General features: G+C 44.9%; 1 protein-coding gene across 1 annotated transcript in view; it reads right to left on the reverse strand.

The window, feature by feature from the left end:
* Positions 1-19,026, reverse strand: part of LOC120400755 (dermatan-sulfate epimerase) — a 267,676-nt gene that overhangs the window by 53,300 nt on the left and 195,350 nt on the right. The window contains exon 12 of the mRNA XM_039529703.1: positions 15,301-15,396. Coding sequence (XP_039385637.1) covers positions 15,301-15,396 — 96 coding nt within the window. The remainder of the gene's footprint in view (positions 1-15,300; positions 15,397-19,026) is intronic.

Here is a 19,026-nt window from a genome sequence, read left to right on the forward strand (position 1 = left end):
CCCAGCTAGGTCAGACCCTTTACTCATATTGAAGTTTTCCTTGAGCCATTTCCTACCTTGTCTCTGGATCTCCAAGTCTCTTCTCTGGTTACCCAAGGTCCCTCCAAAGTCTCTCTGCCTGGAGAGCTTTCCTCCATGCTGTCAGCTGCCTTTCCTGCTCTGACTCTCCCGTGCTGAGCCAGGGCCCTGGCGGAGTCTTGTTGATCCTTACAGCAGTGGTGTAGCCAGGCTCTATGAGCAGGGGGAGCAAACATAAAAAAGGCGCCCCCCCTTGGCTCGTCCTCTGGCCACGCCCCCCCTTGGCTCCTCTTCCGGCCGTTCCATGCCCCGCCCTGCCCTCCTGGGGTCCACTCCGTGCTGGCCTCCCCTCTGCGCTGCTATGGTACCAAACACCCCCCTCAGCGGGCCCCCCAGGCAGGGGGTGAGATGACACCCCCACGTGCCCCGGGCCAAACCGTGGTGGGGTCCGTGTCCCTTTAAGAGCGGGGCTGGGCTGAGCCGAGCCGGCAGGGGATGGCTCCGCTCCCCGTTGCAGGCTGATGCCGGAGCCTGGGCTGAGAGCCAGGCTCGTCTCCTGCACCTGCTCCAGGCGGGGCTTTGCTGCGGCTCCTCCTGTGCCCCCGGGCTGGGCCGCCCCACGGTAGGGGCGGGTTGCATGAGGCAGGGCAGAACAGGCCTGGCAGGGAGGTGCAGGGTCTGCTAGAGGGGGAAGCTGGGGAAGGGGTGGCACGGCCTCAACCCCCTGGGGCTGCCTGCCCTGCGGAGGAGGCAGAAGGACACAAGCCCCCGGGGAAGGGGATCTGGGGCCAGCCTGGGGAGGCAGGAGCAGCCCCGGGGGTGCTGGGCGCGTGCAGGGGAGAGCCCTGGGAGAGCCCCAGCCCCGCAGCGGGCAGTGCTGCAGAAGAGGAGCCCACGCCCTTCCGCGGGCGAGAGGAGCCCCAGGCAGGGGGAGCTGGGCCGCCCACACCCACCTTTCGTGGCCACTCCATGCTGCTTCTGGTACCAGCCCCACTGCTTTCCACTTCCTATTCCTGGCGCCACCCCGCCTCACCTTAAGGACCAGTCCCTGCCCCCCCTCTTTCCTGCAGGAGTTAAGCGCCAGCCGGCAGGCCAAGCTTCAGAGCGGAGCGTGGGCCTCGCCTGCTGGCACCATGGTAACCCCTAAAGGCCCTAACTAAGGCGTGCCGCTTTTGGAAAATGTGCTAAGGGGAAGCAGCTGCTTCCCCTGCACCCCACTAGCTACGCTACTGCCTTACAGTCTCTTCCCTCCAGCTCTTTCCTCCACCTGGACCCTGTCAGTACTTAAACCTGGTTCTTTTTTTACAGGAAGGCCCTGATTCCTGAGACGTGGGGCTAGTTCTGTAAGCAGGGTTGACTTAGCCCCAGGCCCTCCAGCCCATGGGCAAGTCACCCTGTTACACCCCCAACCTTTTAGTCGTTCCTGCTGCCCAAGCCACACAACTACCCAGGCCATTCGCTTCTTTCTCCTATTTGTGTCCTTGTGTCTTCTTCCAAGTACCTCCTTCCTGACGTGAGTTGCCTTGGCTCCACTTTCAGGTTAAGCACGTGTCTACCATGATGCCTATGAGCAATATTGAAAAATAAAATAGAAAGGTACAAAACCCTCCAGATACTCACATTAAGTAACCAAAGCAACTGTATATCTTTGTGCTGTAACCCTTGTACTCCCTCCTCCTTCCCTTTCATAGATGTGATCGTTCCTTATAACAGGGATCGGCAACCTTTGGCACGCGGCTCTCCAGGGTAAGCTCCCTGGCAGGCCAGGCTGATTTGTTTACCTGCCGTGTCCGCAGGTTTGGCCAATTGCGGCTCCCACTGGTTGCGGTTCGCTGTCCCAGGCCAATGGGGGCTGCGGGAAGCAGCGACCAGCATATCCCTCGGCCCACGCCGCTTCCTGCAGCCCCCATTGGTCTGGGACGGTGAACTGTGGCCAGTGGGAGCTGCAATTGGCCAAACCTGCAGACGTGGCAGGTAAACAAACTGTCCCGGCCCGCCAGGGTGCTCACCCTGGCGAGCCGCATGCCAAAGGTTCCCAATCCCTGCCTTGTAATATTTTAACTCATATTGCTAAATCCTGTCAGGAAGGGACACTGGGCCACAGCTTTTTTTGCAACCAAATTGTAGAGTACAAATCAGAGGGAGGGAAGTAAAGACAGCTTAAAGGTCACCTTTGCACTCCCTTGATCCTGGTGCTGCTCTGTATAGGCTATTCCCTCAACATTGTGTTAGCACAACCCGAAGGCTGCTCTGCTTTACAGCAAGCTATTCTAATCCTCAGCCTTATTAGGGACATCTTGGCCAGACCCCTTTCCCGTGCTATGTCAGTAGAAGTAGGGCGAGTAATGTTTGTCTCTCTGCAGGAGCTGTGTGCCTCTTGAGGTGATCTTCCCAGGACTGGTTAAGGCCAGGCCTCACTAGCAGCATGACACAAAGCAGCCACCCCACACAGGAGGATCTAGCCCCTGGATTTTTATTACTCTGTAAATTGCCAGGCACACCGATGGAGCTGTAAAAACACATACATGAAAATAAATAAGTAATCGCCTACCTTTCTCCAACTTCTCTGTCACACATATTCTTCAAACTCTTCTCCTAGCTTAGCCTCTTGTTGCCCTACTCCATGGTGGCCAAGGCAGCAGTACTGTTAGCTGGAAGGGGGAACACTAGAAACCTTTCCTGATGGTTCTTCTTTTTGTGTAAATTGAGCCACTTCTCGGCTTTATGTTTCCCTCTTTTTGTTCCTGCTTATTCTCTCCGATGGTTGAAGCTAAGGCCCGCAGATAGGTAGGAAGTCAGATGTAGAGATAAACTGCAGCAGATTTCAGCGTGAAGGAGGAAACAGCAACACCAGCAAGCTCAGTCACGGGAAGGTGAAAAAGTTGCTGAGTGAGGGCAGGGTGCCATGGAGGCCCTCTTGTCCATACATGGACATTCTCCAAACTGTGGGCAGGAGGAGAGCAATGGTGAAGCGAGCACAGTAGCACATCATGCCCTCGGCACAGCTGTTTGACATAAACCCCTGAAAAGGCGCCAAGCGACAGGAAGAGTGTGGGTGAATCAGCTAGTCTGCATCCTGTCACAGTTTCTCAAAGTTCTGTCAAGGCATGGTCAAGGCGGCAGGTTTGTATAATTTTTGGTGGTGCCCAGAACGGGTCCAAGTCTCCCTCCCCACACACACCTGCCTAAGGCTCTGGAAGGGAGTTGGGGTGCAGGAGGAGGTTTGGGGTGTGGGCTCTGGGAGGAAGTTTGGGTGCAGGAGGGATGCGGGCTCTGAGATGGAGTTTGGGTGCTGAGTGCGGGCTCTGGGCTGGGACAGGTGGTTGGAGTGCAGGAGGGGGTGTGGGAGGGGGGTTGACTTCTGGTTGTGGGCTCAGGGCTGGGACAGAGGGTTGGGGTGCGGCGGGGGGGGGGTTGGGCCAGGGATGAGGAGTTTGCGGTTCAGCAGGCAGGCTGCCCCAGGGTTGGGGTGGGGGGCCAGAGAGAAGAACTCCCTCCAGCCTTCTCCCCACCAGCAGCAGTGACCTCTGGGGGAGGAGGGCCCCTCTCTGGCACGAAACTCACCCAAGCCTCCCAGACGGCTGCTCAGGAGGTCCAGCCAGGATAAGCCCCCTCTAAGTCAACTCAGAGATGCCTGCACAGGGGGAGGCTGCCATGCACCTCCTCCCGTCACAGGTGCAGCAGCCGCCACAGCTTGCCCCCGGCGCTGCTCCCTTGTAGCCAGCTGAGGCTGGTGAGGAAGCGCAGTGCGGAACTGTAGGGGACAGCTGACTGCTGCCCCGAGCAGGCAGGGACGCTCGCGGGAGGCGCGCGGGGGAGAGACCTGGCTCCAAGCTTTGGTGGAGCAGGTCCCCCCAGCCCTGAATTTGCTGGAGCCTGGGTACCATGGGCTCATACAACTCACTGCCCCTGGTCAAGCCATCTGAACATTTGCTAGTGACTTTTTCCTCCTGTGCTCAACAGTTGCTGTAGGTGGTCAGGTGCTGGCGCTGCTCTGATCCACAATGTATGGCCTTCTCAAGTCAATATTGGTCATCAAAGTAATTTCTGTTACTTTTATATTACCGTGAACCAGGCCTACATTTAGCCTTAATCTGCCCCTTGTTTCCTTGTGAGACAGCTGTTGCAGCACTTAGCTCTCCTGTGCCTGCTCTCCTGTTTCTTGCTCCCTCCTTCTCTTGGGATTGGCCTCTACTTGAAACCCTAAAATGCACCTTTTCTGCTTGCAAGCATCACTCTAGGGTTGCCCCCTAGCTCCACAGGGAGAACATTTCCTGCTACAGCACAGAACTGATCAGTGTATGGCTTCTCACACTAGCAAAACTTGATCATACCTTATTTTTTAAACTATGCCCTCAACTTTCTCTCCCACCACCCAAACTGTGATGTCTTTAACTGGCTACACTGTCGTCCACTGGGAAGTGCAAACTGCACTCACACTCAGGCAAACTTTACAAGCTAACATTAATCAGCGCTCCCATTTAACCATCACTTTCTCTTGTCCTGAATTTCTAAGATGTTTACAAAGTGAAGGCCTCACTGCAACATCTTGAAAATTCAGATGTTCACATATCCCCCTTTTCACAGAAAGTGAGAACAGGTGTGTTCACATGCCACTGTTGTAGCCGGCATTGCACGACGTTTACGTGCCAGATGCGCTAAAGATTCATACGTCCCTTGATGCTTCAACCACCATGCCCTAGGATGTGTCCATGCTGATGACGGGTTCTGTTCGATAACAATACACAGCAGAGTGGACCAACGCATGTTCATTTTAATCATCTGAGTCAGATGCCACCAGAAGAAGGTTGATTTTATTTTTTGGTGGTTTGTGTTCTGTATTTTCCACATTAAAATGTTGCTCTTTTAAGACTTCTAAAAGCATGCGCCACACCTCATCCCTCTCAGATTTTGGATGGCACTTCAGATTCTTAAACCTTGGGTCGAGTTCTGTAGCTATTTCTAGAAATCTTATATCGATACCTTTTTTTGCATTTTGTCAAATCTGTGGTGAAAGTGTTCTTAAAATGAACATGTGCTGTGTCATCATCCGAGACTGCTACAACATGAAATATATGCAGAATGTGGGTAAAACAGAGCAGGAGACGTACAATTCTCCTCCCAAGGAATACAGTCACAAATGTGATTGACACATTATTTTTTTTAATGAGCATCATCAGCATGCAAGCATGTCTTCTGGAATGGAGTCCGAAGCATGAAGGGACATATGAATGTTTAGCATATTGGCATGAAAATACCTTGCAATGCTGGCTACAAAAGTCCCATGCGAATGCCTGTTCTCACTTTCAGGTGACATTGCAAATAAGAAGCAGGCAGCAGTATCTCCCATCAATGTAAACAAACTTGTTTGTCTTAGCAATTGGCAGAATAAGAAGTAGTACTTAGTGGACTTGTAGGCTCTAAATTTTTACACTGTTTTGTTTTTGCGTGCAGTTATGTAACCAAAAAAAATCTGAATTTGTAAGTTACACTTTCACGATAAAGAGATTGCACTTCAGTACTTGTATGAGGTGAATTGAAAAATACTATTTCTTTTATCATTTTTACAGTGGATATATTTGTAATAAAAATAATATAAAGTGAGTACTGTGCACTTTGTATTCTGTGTTGTAATTGAAATCAATATTTAAAATGTAGAAAAATAGCCAAAAATATTAAATACATTTAAATTGGTATTCTATTGTTATAAGTGTGATTAATTGCAATTACTTTTTTTGAGTTAATCGTGTGAGTTAACTGCAATTAATCGATAGCCCGAATAATTTTATTTCTCTTGCACTTAAATTTAATTCTTTGAGTAGTGAGTTCTAAATGCCTAATTTGTCCGGGCTGGAGTAATTATCCCTATGGTAACTTTTTAAAACTATATATTCTATCTAGGCTTTTGGTTTCTACTGGTGGCACACAGCCGCATATACTTTGATGCACATAACAAAATTTATCCAGCACATAAATGGAAAAAATTAGAGGGAACATTGCATGTGCTGTATTCCTGGGTGACACCCACCAGATAGATTTACATCAAAGCCAGACAACTATGTGTTGATAGCCAATTAAGGACACCAATCTAACTATGGGCCATAGAAGAAACTCATACCCATCCAGTAAGCCTTCTGGTGGACGCCTCAGCAAGAATATGGGCAATGGTTGCCCCTGTGAGTCATCAAACCATGTAAGGACATGTGATATGTTCATGTGACCCTGGAGTCCATCTTGGGCCAGTGACGTTCCACAAACAGAGGTTGTGAACTTTGTTTGAGACAGTAAAATTCTATGAACATGGCAAATGATATAAAAGAACCCCTGAGATAGTTCCATTTTATCTTTATTTCTCTGGACTGGATTTCTAAAAAGGAAGCTTTAAACAAGGACTGATGATGCTTGGGTAAGTTACACAGAGTCTTTTGCAAGCTAGCAGTTTATTCCATCACTTCTATGATTCTGATCTACGAACACTGAAAAATAACTTGTATGTATATGATCTCTTAATAATTTATAATGCTGCTTCTTTTCTTTTATCATTAAACCTTTAGTTTTTAGTTACTAAAGGATTGGCGTCAGCATGATTATTGGGTAAGATGTGAGTTATATATTGACCTAAGTGGCTGGTCTCTTGGGATTGAAGGACCCTATATCTGATGAAATTGGTTTTCAGCAACTATTTATCATATAGTCCAGTTTCTGAGTGTGAGCCAAGAGCTGGAATGCCTAAGGAGACTGCATTTTTTACTTCTTTTTTACCAGTGTGGTGAGACAGAAGTTCACTTTTGTTCCTGGCAGGGCCGGCTCCAAGCGGCGAAACAAAACAAACAAAAAAACCCAAACCCGCGATCGGCACACTTCCGCAGGAGCTCTACCGCTGCCGCTTCATCCTTCGGTGGCAATTTGGCTCCAGGTCCTTCCCTCCGAGAGGGACTGAGGGATCCGCTGCCGAATTGCCACTGAAGAGCCAGGACGTGCTACCCCTTTCCATTGGCCTCCCCAAGCACCTGCTTGTTGCGCTGGTGCCTGGAGCCAGTCTTGCTTCCTGGCTTGGTATAATCTAATGATAGAATAACCTATTTCTCGGCAGTTTGTCCTGAATTTGGCATGCTGACTGGACCCACAGAGGCATGGTGACAGTAGGGTCCACGGTGTTCTAGGGACTTTCCATACACAGAGGGAGACCCTTCCCCAAAAGCATGTGGTCTGTAAAAGGCAGAACAAAAGCTTGGGGAAAACGGGCAAAACACACCCTTCAAAGTGAGCAGGCTTATGATAGGCATACATTGTTTTCATTATTTTAACCAAAATATATACAAATGGTTGCCCACTCACCAAGCCATGCTTCCATGCCATTTTCACATCACCTACCCACTGGCATCCCACAAGTACCTCCCTGACAGCAATCAGGCCACCCAGTGAACAGCAATGAGCAGGGCACACACATGATGACACAGGAGGCGGCTCTGCAGGTGGTGAAGGGGTGATCTTGCCCAATGCTGCTGCCGTCTCTGGGTTCTCAGGTGATGGGGGCCCCTGCCCATGGTATGAGTGAGCTGGGCCACATCAGAGAGTGGCAGGAAATGGAAGTTCAGCCTGGTTAGCTCTCTCCATCACTGCTGCAGCTGCTCTGGCTGCTGCCCTGGAATCTGGTTGCCGTATTCTCGGTGTGATCTGCCCAATATCATATAAAGAGGGTTTATCATCTCCATATTCTGTGATAAAATGCCTCTGCCCACATAGTTCAAAACTGCATTGGCATTTTTGCTATCCCATACGATGGCTCATTTTGAATGATGTGCATGGTTCTGCATACTGGCTCAGGTTACGCTATAGTAAAGCAATAGTGGGTGGAAACTACAGCTCTCAATTATAATTCTGAGGCACAGCAAGAGAAGAGTTAGAATATACTGTCAGGGCCCGTGCAGAGACTGGTGCATGACCCATTCATTGTATTCATGACAGCTGATGAAAGGAGGCTTTTCTTAGGCTTTTAAAAACACCTCTGAACATTTTACTATCATTTTGTTAGGCATGGAGGATGGAATTTTCGGAATTGCACTAGTGATTTAGGAGAACATGTCCTATTGAAAGTCCATTCCTACATCACATAGATGCTTTTGAAAATCTCATCCATAGAAGCTTTGGGCATAGGCACCCAATTTTTTTTCCTCTCTGGCAAGGATTAACTATTTCATGATTGGTTATTTTGTACTTTAACTTATTAGGAGAAAAAGTCAATGTCACTGTTCTGTATAGAGATGAGTATTAGTGCTAACCCCCAAAATAGGTAACTTTCTGACTGCTTGATAGAATCTGGTCTGATCAGATCAGCTGAGAATTCTATATGACGTTTATAATTTGTATCTCCAGTTGTGCCATTGCCATTTTGTGTGTTCCACCCTCTAATTTGGACAAGTGGACCAAAACCATAGCATGGTTTTAAAGTGGCTTTTATCCCCACAACAAGCATTTAAACTGTGTCACAACAGCATTAGAGAAAACCATGTATGAACTCTGCGAGGGTGAGCAGGAAGCAGGTGGGATCTCCGGGGTAGTTCTGATTAAAATAGCTTTGTTATAGTGCCGATACGGCTTCAGATGTTAGTCTTTATAGTAACAATAACATCTGGTCAACTCTGAAATCTTTGTGGTCTTGCGGTGCTTGTCAAAGAGATACCATGGGTACCCACTATATCCTGAACAGATTTACCTCAGACCTTTGCCATAAACTTAAGCAAATGACCAGGCATGCTGGCAGTATTGCTTGCTTTAATACCTGGAGCTATGCATGGAAGATTCCTCAGCCTGTGCTATAAAGAAGCAATTAAATTGTACAATGGCAAACTTTTTTTTTTTGTAATGGCAATACCAGAGTCTGTCTAACTTCCTGGATTTCAACTTATTTTTCATTATCCTGTTTTTAATCACTTTTCCTATTTATTTAGACTGTTTATGCTAAATGAAAATAAAAGCAATATTTGCTTCCTGCATAAGAGGGACATGAAATACAAACCTCTGGGTTTACATGGATATTTCCTGTGGTTCACTGAAGTCTCAGATCTGCCATCAGATGTTCCACTTACTCAGAAAAGCAGTTTATTACAGGCATCTGGGTGGCTCCAGGGATTGGTAACAGAATATGTAGAGCCTCTGACCCTTATGTGTGCAGGTCAAATCCAGCTCAGGTTGGCAGAGAGTGGTCCTCATGCAGTTCTGATGGGCAGGTATGCAAACACACCAAAATAATTGGCAGTCTACACAGAGGGTAAGGACTGGATGGGCATTAACAACACATAGTGTACTTCCCTTCCTGGAAGTTATTTCTCTAGGTTAGATGTGAGGCACATTGGCATAGTGCACAGAGAAGCCTGTACAGCTGCAGTTTGTCTGTAGCTGTTCTGTAGGAAAGAGAGGGCCTTAGTGTTCCTGACTATCAATCTCACATCCTTCCGGCACCACTAAAAATATTTCACAATTTGCCGGGGTTGCTTACATGTGGGTGATAGTTCAAGATAACAATTTTGCAGATTCATTCCAACTTCTACCACAATTTTTATCTCCAATTGCTTTTCTAAGCACTGAAAAGAGGGTGGAGAAAGGTTGGGGCCAGCTAGCTGTAGACATCCTGATCTAGTCTCTTTTCAGTTCTTAATGCCAACTGAGTTCAAATGAAATTACAATCTTCCTCCAGATATGTGCATAACAAGTAATTTATCCTGGTTGAAAAAATCAGGCATTTAATCTGCCGAGTGAGCAAAACAATTTTTATATTAACACCATATTGTTCCTTCTGTAGGACTGGCTGTCTTGAGCACTGCTTTTATGCAAACTTTGCCAACATATGCAGTTTCCAAAGCACTGCACTTAGGAGTACTTCTGCAAATAAAGATTCCCTGCCTAGGGAAACAGCATTTTCATAGCAAATCAATAGCTGCTATGTTGTATTTTGTAGGCTATTTCTTATTTTGTATTTAATGCCTTCTTTCTAAAAAGTGGTATGAAATTCATTAAATACAAGATACTGAGGAACATACAAACTATGCACAGAAGAAATATATTTACACTTGCTGCATTCCTCTTCTATGTGGTGACAGTTCAATATTGATGTTCAGGGTGGGAAATAGTTCGGCTCTGATTGCTGGCATCTCTTTACTAACTTTGTTCTTTTAATTTCATGTGTTTTGACACATTATTTAATCTGAAACCTATGAAATTTAAAGGTGCAGCAACACTATTTAAGCTACACATTATTGTTTGCAAAGATACTGCACATTATAGTTAAGTGTTTTTTGAATAAGGGTGTGGTGACGAAGGTAAAGTCCTCTCTCCCTATTGGCTGTATAAGGGTACAAATTGGCTAACAGTTTTATGAAACCCAGGACATGTAACTGCATTCCCAGGGTTGAGAGAAACTTTAAGAAAAGGCCAGACATGGAAGCTCCTTTTCTTCTTATTTTTTTATAGGTCAGTGGGAAGTTATCATACCCTGTGCAGGTTTCAGGGTCCCTGAGATTAGAGCTCCCAGAAAGAAGAGCTGGGGTTTCTTTATGACATTGCTTATAGAAGAAGTGCTGTTTCCCTATGGAAAAGGAAGGCTAACCACTTTGAATTACTGCCATCTCATTAACTGGTGACCTAGTCTTAGTCAATGATTACATGGTGTGTAAAGTGGCTGTAGGCTGGGCTGATCCAGCCTGTGCCAGGCCCAGAGACTAGAAGTCAGAACAGAGTTCCTTTAAATTTTATTACAAGTAAGGAGCAACATTATTTGGTCAAGGTGAAAAGGTTAACGTTTCCCTCTTCCATTTTTCCCTGAATGCAATGGAGAGGTAGTAACCATCAGCCTGATTAAGACTCACCTCCTGGCTCCCCAGTTTTTGAGCTGTCAGCCAGGAATACATCTTTGGACTATACAACATGTTCATCAAAGGACAGAAACCCAACACCACTGGGACATGGACAGACCCTGATCATATGCTGTAGTCCCATCACATCATAGCCCATAGCCCAATTCCCAAGTATGATAGATGGGCTGGGCAGAGGTGGTGGGTCAATTTCAGCTTTGACTTGCATTGCTAAATTCTAGATTTATACACTTGCAGTTGAGCATTTGGGCCACGGGCTCTGCCCCTGGAAATTCCCCTAGGAGTTGGTCTGGATGCTGCTGCCTTAGGGCATGCTTCCCCCTCAAGTTGCAGGGCAAACTCTATAGCTGGGGAACTCAGGAGCTCTCAACAACCAAAGAACCTGTTGTGCCCAGGAATGGACGTGGGGGAAAAACAAACGAAAAAGAATTTGAAAGGTTTTCTCCAATAAAACTTTAGTTACCAGAAACAAGTCTTAATTCAATAAGCAATGAGTGGGTTCCATTTATGAAGTTAAAACTGACTTCTCTTAGGTATTATTTTGCACTGGTGACCACTGGGCCTTGGTCACTGGCTCATCCAGATATTCATTTTGAGCATGACAATTTGTGCCATGTTAGGGTTGTAGCATTTAAATCTACTTGCACTTTTTTTTAACAATTTCATCTTTCTTTTGTTGTTGCTAAGTTATCAAGTACCATGAATTCAGAGAAAATTGTTCAGAAATAAATTATCTTTATTTTCAAATTCAAACAGACATTGTTTATACCAAAACAAAGCTTGACAGAGGTTTTATTTAGCAAAGCTGTGACTTTCAAGTTTATACAACCAGATACTTTAATTTTAATTAGCTATTAAAACATATCACCCTGGGGTCCACCTGCAGATCCTGAGAACAGTATTGTGGACACTGCATTTATGAACATTCTGCAGTATTCTTTCATACTGGATTCCACAGAAATTTGACAAGTAACAGGTTAAAAAACAAAACCTGAAATAGAAGAGAAATTCTCCAAAGTGTTTCGCTGGGTCCCATGACTCTCTTCTCATCTCACATATCACTTCCTCAAGAGCACTCTATTCTCCAGAGCTTCCATTGTCCTTCCCAAGGTAGGGAAGGCTCAAACTCTTTCCTTCCCACCCCCAGACCATTAGCCGTGAAGGCAGTATGGTCCTCTCTCTTTCCTCCATGTAACCATAGCTGAAGCCATGCTCAGCAGCAACTCTCTGTTGTTTCACCACTGCTTCTGCTATTGTGTACACCTGCTCATCTTCAACAGGAGGCACGAGTGAATGGGTGTTGACAGTCTCCATCATTAGCCACCACTGCCTCCCTTTCTAAGCAAGTCCACATTTGAACAGAAGTTTGTGTTTCTTAGGGTGAAGTCCACACTTAGGTTGTTTGGAAACTGGCACATACTATTCCCTAGATGAGGAAATACTATTTATCCATTGAGACATTGAGACCCATTGATTGTTTTAAGGATTATAACTCTATAGGCCAGGGCCGCCCAGAGGATTCCGGGGGCCTGGAGTCTTCGGCGGCGGGGGGCCCCCGCTTCAGCGGTAATTCGGCGGTGGGGGGTCCTTCCGTTCCGGGACCCACCGCTGAAGTGCCCTGAAGACCCGTGGTGGGGGCCCCCGCCGCCGAATTACCACCGAAGCAGGACCCGCCGCCGAAGCGCAGCCGGGTCTGCGGGGCACTTTGGTGGCGGGTCCTGGAACGGAAGGACCCCCTGCCGCTGAATTACCGCCAAAGACCCAGCTGCGCTTCGGCGGGTCCCGCTTCAGCAGTAATTCGTCAGCGGGGGGTCTTTCCGTCCTGGAGTGGAAGGACCCCCCACCGGCGAAGACCAGGAGAGGAAGAAGCTCCGGGGTCCCGGGCCCCGCGAGAGTTTTCCAGGGCCCCCGGAGCGAGTGAAGGACCTGTTCCACGGGCCCTGAAAAACTCTCGTGGGGGCCCCTGCTAGGCCCGGGGCAAATTGCCCCACTTGCCCCCCCCTCTGGGCGGCCCTGCTATATGCTTAAAACTCAAGAGAGGGAACCATGCAACAAAATTCAAATTAGAACATGGAATGCTTGAAGGTGCTAGGATACTGGTTTGGCCCATAAAATTGGAAATCATTTGAAAAAATCAGTATCTGGATCCAGATTTGGATTTCAAACAATCACATATTTCTGGGTCTGAGATTTTAACTTGAGTCTCTCTCTACTTAATACAGAAAATATGTAGATTTGAGGCCAGATTCTCAATCCAAATGAACTATGCCAGTTTACAGCATCTGAAAATCTCACCTCTTGGAGGGGGAGAGAAAGGGGCGTGGGGGAGGAAGACTGAACATCATTGTTCTTCCATTTACTGGGATTAATAGGTGCTAAAGAGAAACAAGTAACATCCCAGCCTTGCTAGGTTTTTAGCCTATAGGAGCAGCAGGGCACTTTTAGAGACCAGAACTCTCTTATCTCTCTTTTAGTTATAACCCATATTTCCTATAAGGGATACATTTCTAGTTTTCTTGATTTTTTAAACTCTAGATGTTTTTTCTTTATAGGTATAACTTGAGGTAACCCATCAGTGCTAAGCACACAGCCAACAGAAAAGGCGCAGGTATCTTGTGGGTACACTGGAGTAGATAAATTTAAAACAAAGGTTATAGAAACAAGATAGTTCAGGCTGATTTCTGTGCAACACAGATGTAATGCTTCTTTTTGTGTTCTGATTTCTGCATTTGAACTGTCCTATGCTGTGGGACTGCGAACATGCAGGGAACTGGAGTCAGGCTACTAATTTATTCCATGTAGACCGTCAGGCAGACATAAGATAACAACGTAACAGTTGTTTGTTTCAAACCGGAAGTCTAGAAGTGAAAGATTATTGCTAATTGAAATAGCCATCCAATCCTCTAAGGAAGTTTATCCGATATTCTGCTAGTGCCTAGTGCCTGGGAGTTATAGATAGTCAGGCATGTTGCTTTTGAAATAAATGGCCAAATTCTGGGCTATTAAACCAGGGTAAATTTGGAGTAATTCTACTCATATCAATTAGTTACTCTGGACTGAGAATAAGGATGGTCCAGTGCCTAGCCTAGCACCTGGTCTGCATTTAAAAGATTTGCCAGCATGGTTATGTCCACTAGGAGTTTGTGTTGGTCATGGGTGTAATTTTTTTCAGTTATACTGGCAAAACCTCGAGTGTAAATTCATTTATAGCAGCAAAAAATTCCTATTGCTGGGGCGGCTTATTTCATTAGGGCAACTGGTATAATCTATACTGGTTGCTTGAGATAAATGGGAGTTAGGTGCCAATGTGCATTTGAAAATCCCACTAGGCACCTATCTGCAGCTTTAGATGCCTAAATACCTTTAAAAATCTGGTCAAAAGGGTGTGTCTACACTGCAATTAAAAACCCATGGCTGGCCCATGCCAGCTGACTTGGACTCACACTAAGGGGCTGTTTAATTGCAGTGTACATGTTCAGGCTTGGGCTGGAGGCTCGGATCTGGGACCCTGTGAGGTGGGAGGGTCCAGAGCTTGGACGGCAGCCTGAGCCTGAATGTCGACACTGCAATTAAACAGGCCTTTAGCCTGAGCCCCGAGAGCCCGATCAGCTGGCACAGGACAGCTGCAGGTGTATAACTGCAATGTAGACATGCCCTAAGTGACTTAGGAGACTAATTCTCATTGAAAGTCAATGGAATTTAGGCTAAGTGCCTTAGTCACTTTTGAAAATAAAACTTAGGCTCTTAAGTCATGTAGACTTGCAACACTGAGCAGAGCAATACCTAAACACCTTTAAAAATCTGGACCTTGCTGTGCCTCAGTTCCCCATCTCTAAAATGGGGACAATAGCACTGACCTCCTTCCCAGAGGTGTTAAGACACTAAATGTACTATAGATTGCATGTATTATATCACTCAGATACCGCGATAATGGGGGGACTTAGGTAAAGATAAATTTATCTTATGTATAAGTTAGATTTTAACTGTAAACATAATCAAAAACAGCATTTGGTACTGTGTGTTCTTGTCCTATTTTTATGCCCTCCTCAATCAGCTCTCTCACGAATTGCTGTAGCAGTGGAGGTTGGTGTGGCCTTAAATAGGGAATGTAGACAGTGTCCTTCAAAATGGTGTGAATTTCGCATGTAATTTGGGATGAATTAGTTTCAATGCACTTCTGACAGGTAGCGTATTAGGAAGATGTATACATAAGTACTCAGTGCTCCTCTGTTCCAGTTGTACTATAGTAACACGCAAGTCTGCATGTGGGTCCACTTTTAAATTAATCACTTGATTTTATGGAGCATTGCATGGTATTTTCACCAATTAGCATCTGACAACAATTAGTTAAGGACTACACGGGTATGTAAGAAAAAGTGGAATATGATTTATTTTGTAGTCACTGGCTCACCATTTGATAGTAATGCCCTTGGAGGTTTCGGATAGTAACCAGCAGTTTCCAAGCTATTTGAGGAAAATCGGGTAAATCTATAATCCAGTGGTAAATCTGAAAGAAAGAAACATATCAAGTTCTGATTACTTACACGGCCCCCTATCACATCCAAAAAAAGCCTGTGATGAATAGAAGTACATATTTTTTTTCTTAAATCTTTGAGCTTGTGTGCTCATTGGTATTAGAACTGAATTGGACAGCATGACTACGTACTTGTTTGAAACCTTCAGCCACCTTACACATTGGCATTAAGGAGTTTACTTAACTTCAGTTTGTTACTGGTAGCTTTGTTCCTCGATCACTGTGGTAATACACAGTCACAAGAATGCTAAAAATTATTTTAATACAAAACCAAACATTTGCAGCATCTACCATCTAGGAACAATTATAAATTCATGCTCAGAATCATCACTCCTCTGTCTTATTTCAACAGTCTGATCCTCAGAAAGTTACCATTCCAAAACAAGCAAGAAGAAATTATGAATATCATCAGTTCTTGTTTCGCAGCTACTGTTGTGAGACTCTCAAAATGCACCCAAATTTAGATAGGGTTGCACAGAGGTTTTGGAGGCCCTGGGCAAAATCTTAAATTGAGGCCCTCACCCTTCCAAAAAACGTTACCATTGAGACAAGAGTTAAAAAGAGAGGGGAGGGCTCAGACCTGTGAGGTTACTACCTTCCCTGAGGGGATGGGGGAATGTTGCCCTGCGGACAGCTGGGAGTCCATACCTGGTCCTGCCTCTCTTGGAGTTCTGGTCCCACTGCTAGCGGGAAGGGTATCCCTGATCCAGCTCCTACCTTTCATCATTTTGGGGGCTCTCTCAAGGGGGAGGACTCAGGTCAAATGGTCTCTTTTGCCCTGCCTCCCATTATTCTCCTCCTCCCCCACATCAGCCTTGACCTTAGATATTTTTTCAGTCTGACTTAATAAAATTTTCATTTTCTATCAGGGCTTCCTAGGAATCTGAATTTCTGACTGGGCAGGGGTTAATCATCATTCTGATTGTATGAAGAATGTTAAATGATGAAAATATCTCTCTACTGTGTAAAAGCTCTCTTTTCTGCATCCTTGCTATTTAATCCTACTGCTAGCTAAGCCTTTCTCAGCGGTGTTCATATTTAATTAGAAACAGAAAAATAAATAGGAAAGGGTACAAAGTCCTCTTCTATTAACAAGAAAATGGTGCTTTCCTACCATTCAAAATTAAAGAAACCAGAGCTAAATTTTAGCTCTTCAGTGTATTCGCTGGTAAGGAAAAGAGTTACCAGTTAAACTTATCTCTGAACAGTTGAGTTACAAAACTGACAAGTCTCATTTTGGAGTGTGGTAGGAGTGAGGTGGAATTTTTGTTTTGTTATCCAAGTTTTAGCTGATCTGCTTCTGTGAAACACAAACAAATTCTCAGCCAACAATAGAAAGCTCAGATCTGACTCACAATCAATCTATAAGCAGATAGAGAGGCAGCATTCAGATCCATAGCTTTAAGGTTATACTCAACCAGGCGTAAAATTAACACATTAGTATTTTGATCCATTCTAGAAACTATTAATAAAATCATATGTATTACGTTACATAGTAGAAATGTAGTAGTACCCCACATTTTGAGAGTGTAAGACCAAATTCTGCCTTCACTGACAACCCATGTAGTCTTAATAAGTACCTAGCAGAGAATACAAAGAGTCATTGAAGGCAGATTTTGACCTAGTATGTGAAACAGAGCTGTTATAACAACTAATGTCTAGAAAAGTAAACTTTGTATAAATATTTTACTGAAGAATAATTACCTTTACAGAGACCGTTATTGCACACATACCACAAAATTCAGATTCAGAATTATATATCAGAGTTACAGTTAAACCATATAAATAAGAGAAAACAATTATAGAAAATAATAGAGAATTATAAAAGCAGTAGTAGAGGGAGAAAAAAGGAGCATAGGTAAAGCAGAAAAGAAATATAGTTTTTAAGATGAGATTGAATTGCAATTAAACAGTATTACTAAGAACAGCTTTGTTGTTTTGATGGAACAGTCATGATGGCACAAGATACCTCAGTCAAGATTTCCTCCACAAAGGGGAAAGTATTTACAGTAATAGTAAGTATTAAATGCATTTTGTGCCTTTAATTAGAAAGGAATGCTTTGTCAAGGATTAAATAATTAGGCCCAACTGTTGCCTTAATTCGCAGTACATACCATACCATACCATCCCTCCACACTTCCTGACTGGGGCTGCTGACACTGACGACAATCCTGCTTTTGGAAAGCAGAATTCTTACACAATTCAACACCCTGTTGCTCTTAGGACCAGAGCAGTCAGAGTGGAGGATATGCATCATCCAAATGTGCAGATGCAAACAAACCTGGTGCCCTCTTGTTTGGGGCGGGGAGGGCGTTCCAAAGGGTGGATGGGATTTTCTTTATGTTCCAGTCCTTATTTTAGACAGGATGATAGAGTTGCATTTATTTTTTCAGGCTCTGGTATCCTGGCCCAATTCCAACTCAGGTATTTAATTCTGTCTTTCTGTGTTCACCCTACAGATGGATATAATGTTACTCACTTCCTGTCCCTAAACTGTTCGTTGTGCTATATATTTACTTTTTGTTTTTATAATGAATTGCATCAAAAATTGTTCCTTCTGTCATCCCAGATGTCTTTAACATACACAATCAATCATCCAACCAACCAAGCAATCATTGAGATACTCATTCACTGTGTGCCCTTCTCTTCTATCTCCTTTTCCTCTGCACTCCTTGTTTACTATAGTGGTTTTTTTTTAAAGTTTGCCTAAATTTTCAGTCACCTGTTTTTCTTCTGGTTGTGAAACTACCCTTGTAACATGGCTTGACAACCCAAGATGTGGCTCTCATAGAATCATAGAACTGGAAGGGACCTCAAGAGGTTATCTAATCCAGTCCCCTGCACTCAAGGCAGGACTAAGTATTATCTAAACCATCCCTGACAGGTGTTTGGCTAACCTGCTCTTACAAAATGTCCATTGATGGAGATTCCACAACCTGCATAGGCAATTTATTCCAGTGCTTAACCACCCAGACAGTTAGGAAGTTTTTCCTAATGTCCAACCTAAACCTCCCTTGCAATTTAAGTCCATTGCTTCTTGTCCTATCCTCAGAGGTTAAGGAAAACAATTTGTCTCCCTCCCCATTGTAACAACCCTTTACATACTTGAAAACTGTTAATATGTCCCCTCTCAGTCTTCTCTTTTCCAAACTAAACAAACCCAATTTTTTCAATCTTCTCTCACAGGTCATGTTTTCTAGACCTTTAATCTTTTTTGTTGCTCTTCTATGGACTTTCTCCAATTTACCCACATCTTTACTGAAATGTGGTGCCCAGAACTGGACACAATACTCCAGTTGAGGGCTAATCAGTGTGGAGTAGAGTGGAAGAATTACTTCTCGTGTCTTGCTTACAATACTCCTGCTAATACATCCCAGAATTATATTTGCTTTTCCTTGCAACAGTGTTACACTGTTGACGCATATTTAGGTTGTGATCCACTATGTCCCCCAGATCCCTCTCCGCAGTACTCCTTCCTAGGCAGTCATTTCCCATTTTGTATGTGTGCAACTGACTGTTCCTTCCTAAGTGGAGTACTTTGCATTTGTCCTTATTGAATTTCATCCTGTTTACTTCAGACCATTTCTCCAGTTTGTCCATATA

The sequence above is a fragment of the Mauremys reevesii genome, linkage group 3 (genome assembly GCF_016161935.1).
Source record: "Mauremys reevesii isolate NIE-2019 linkage group 3, ASM1616193v1, whole genome shotgun sequence".
In the NCBI taxonomy this organism is placed as follows: Eukaryota; Metazoa; Chordata; order Testudines; family Geoemydidae; genus Mauremys; species Mauremys reevesii.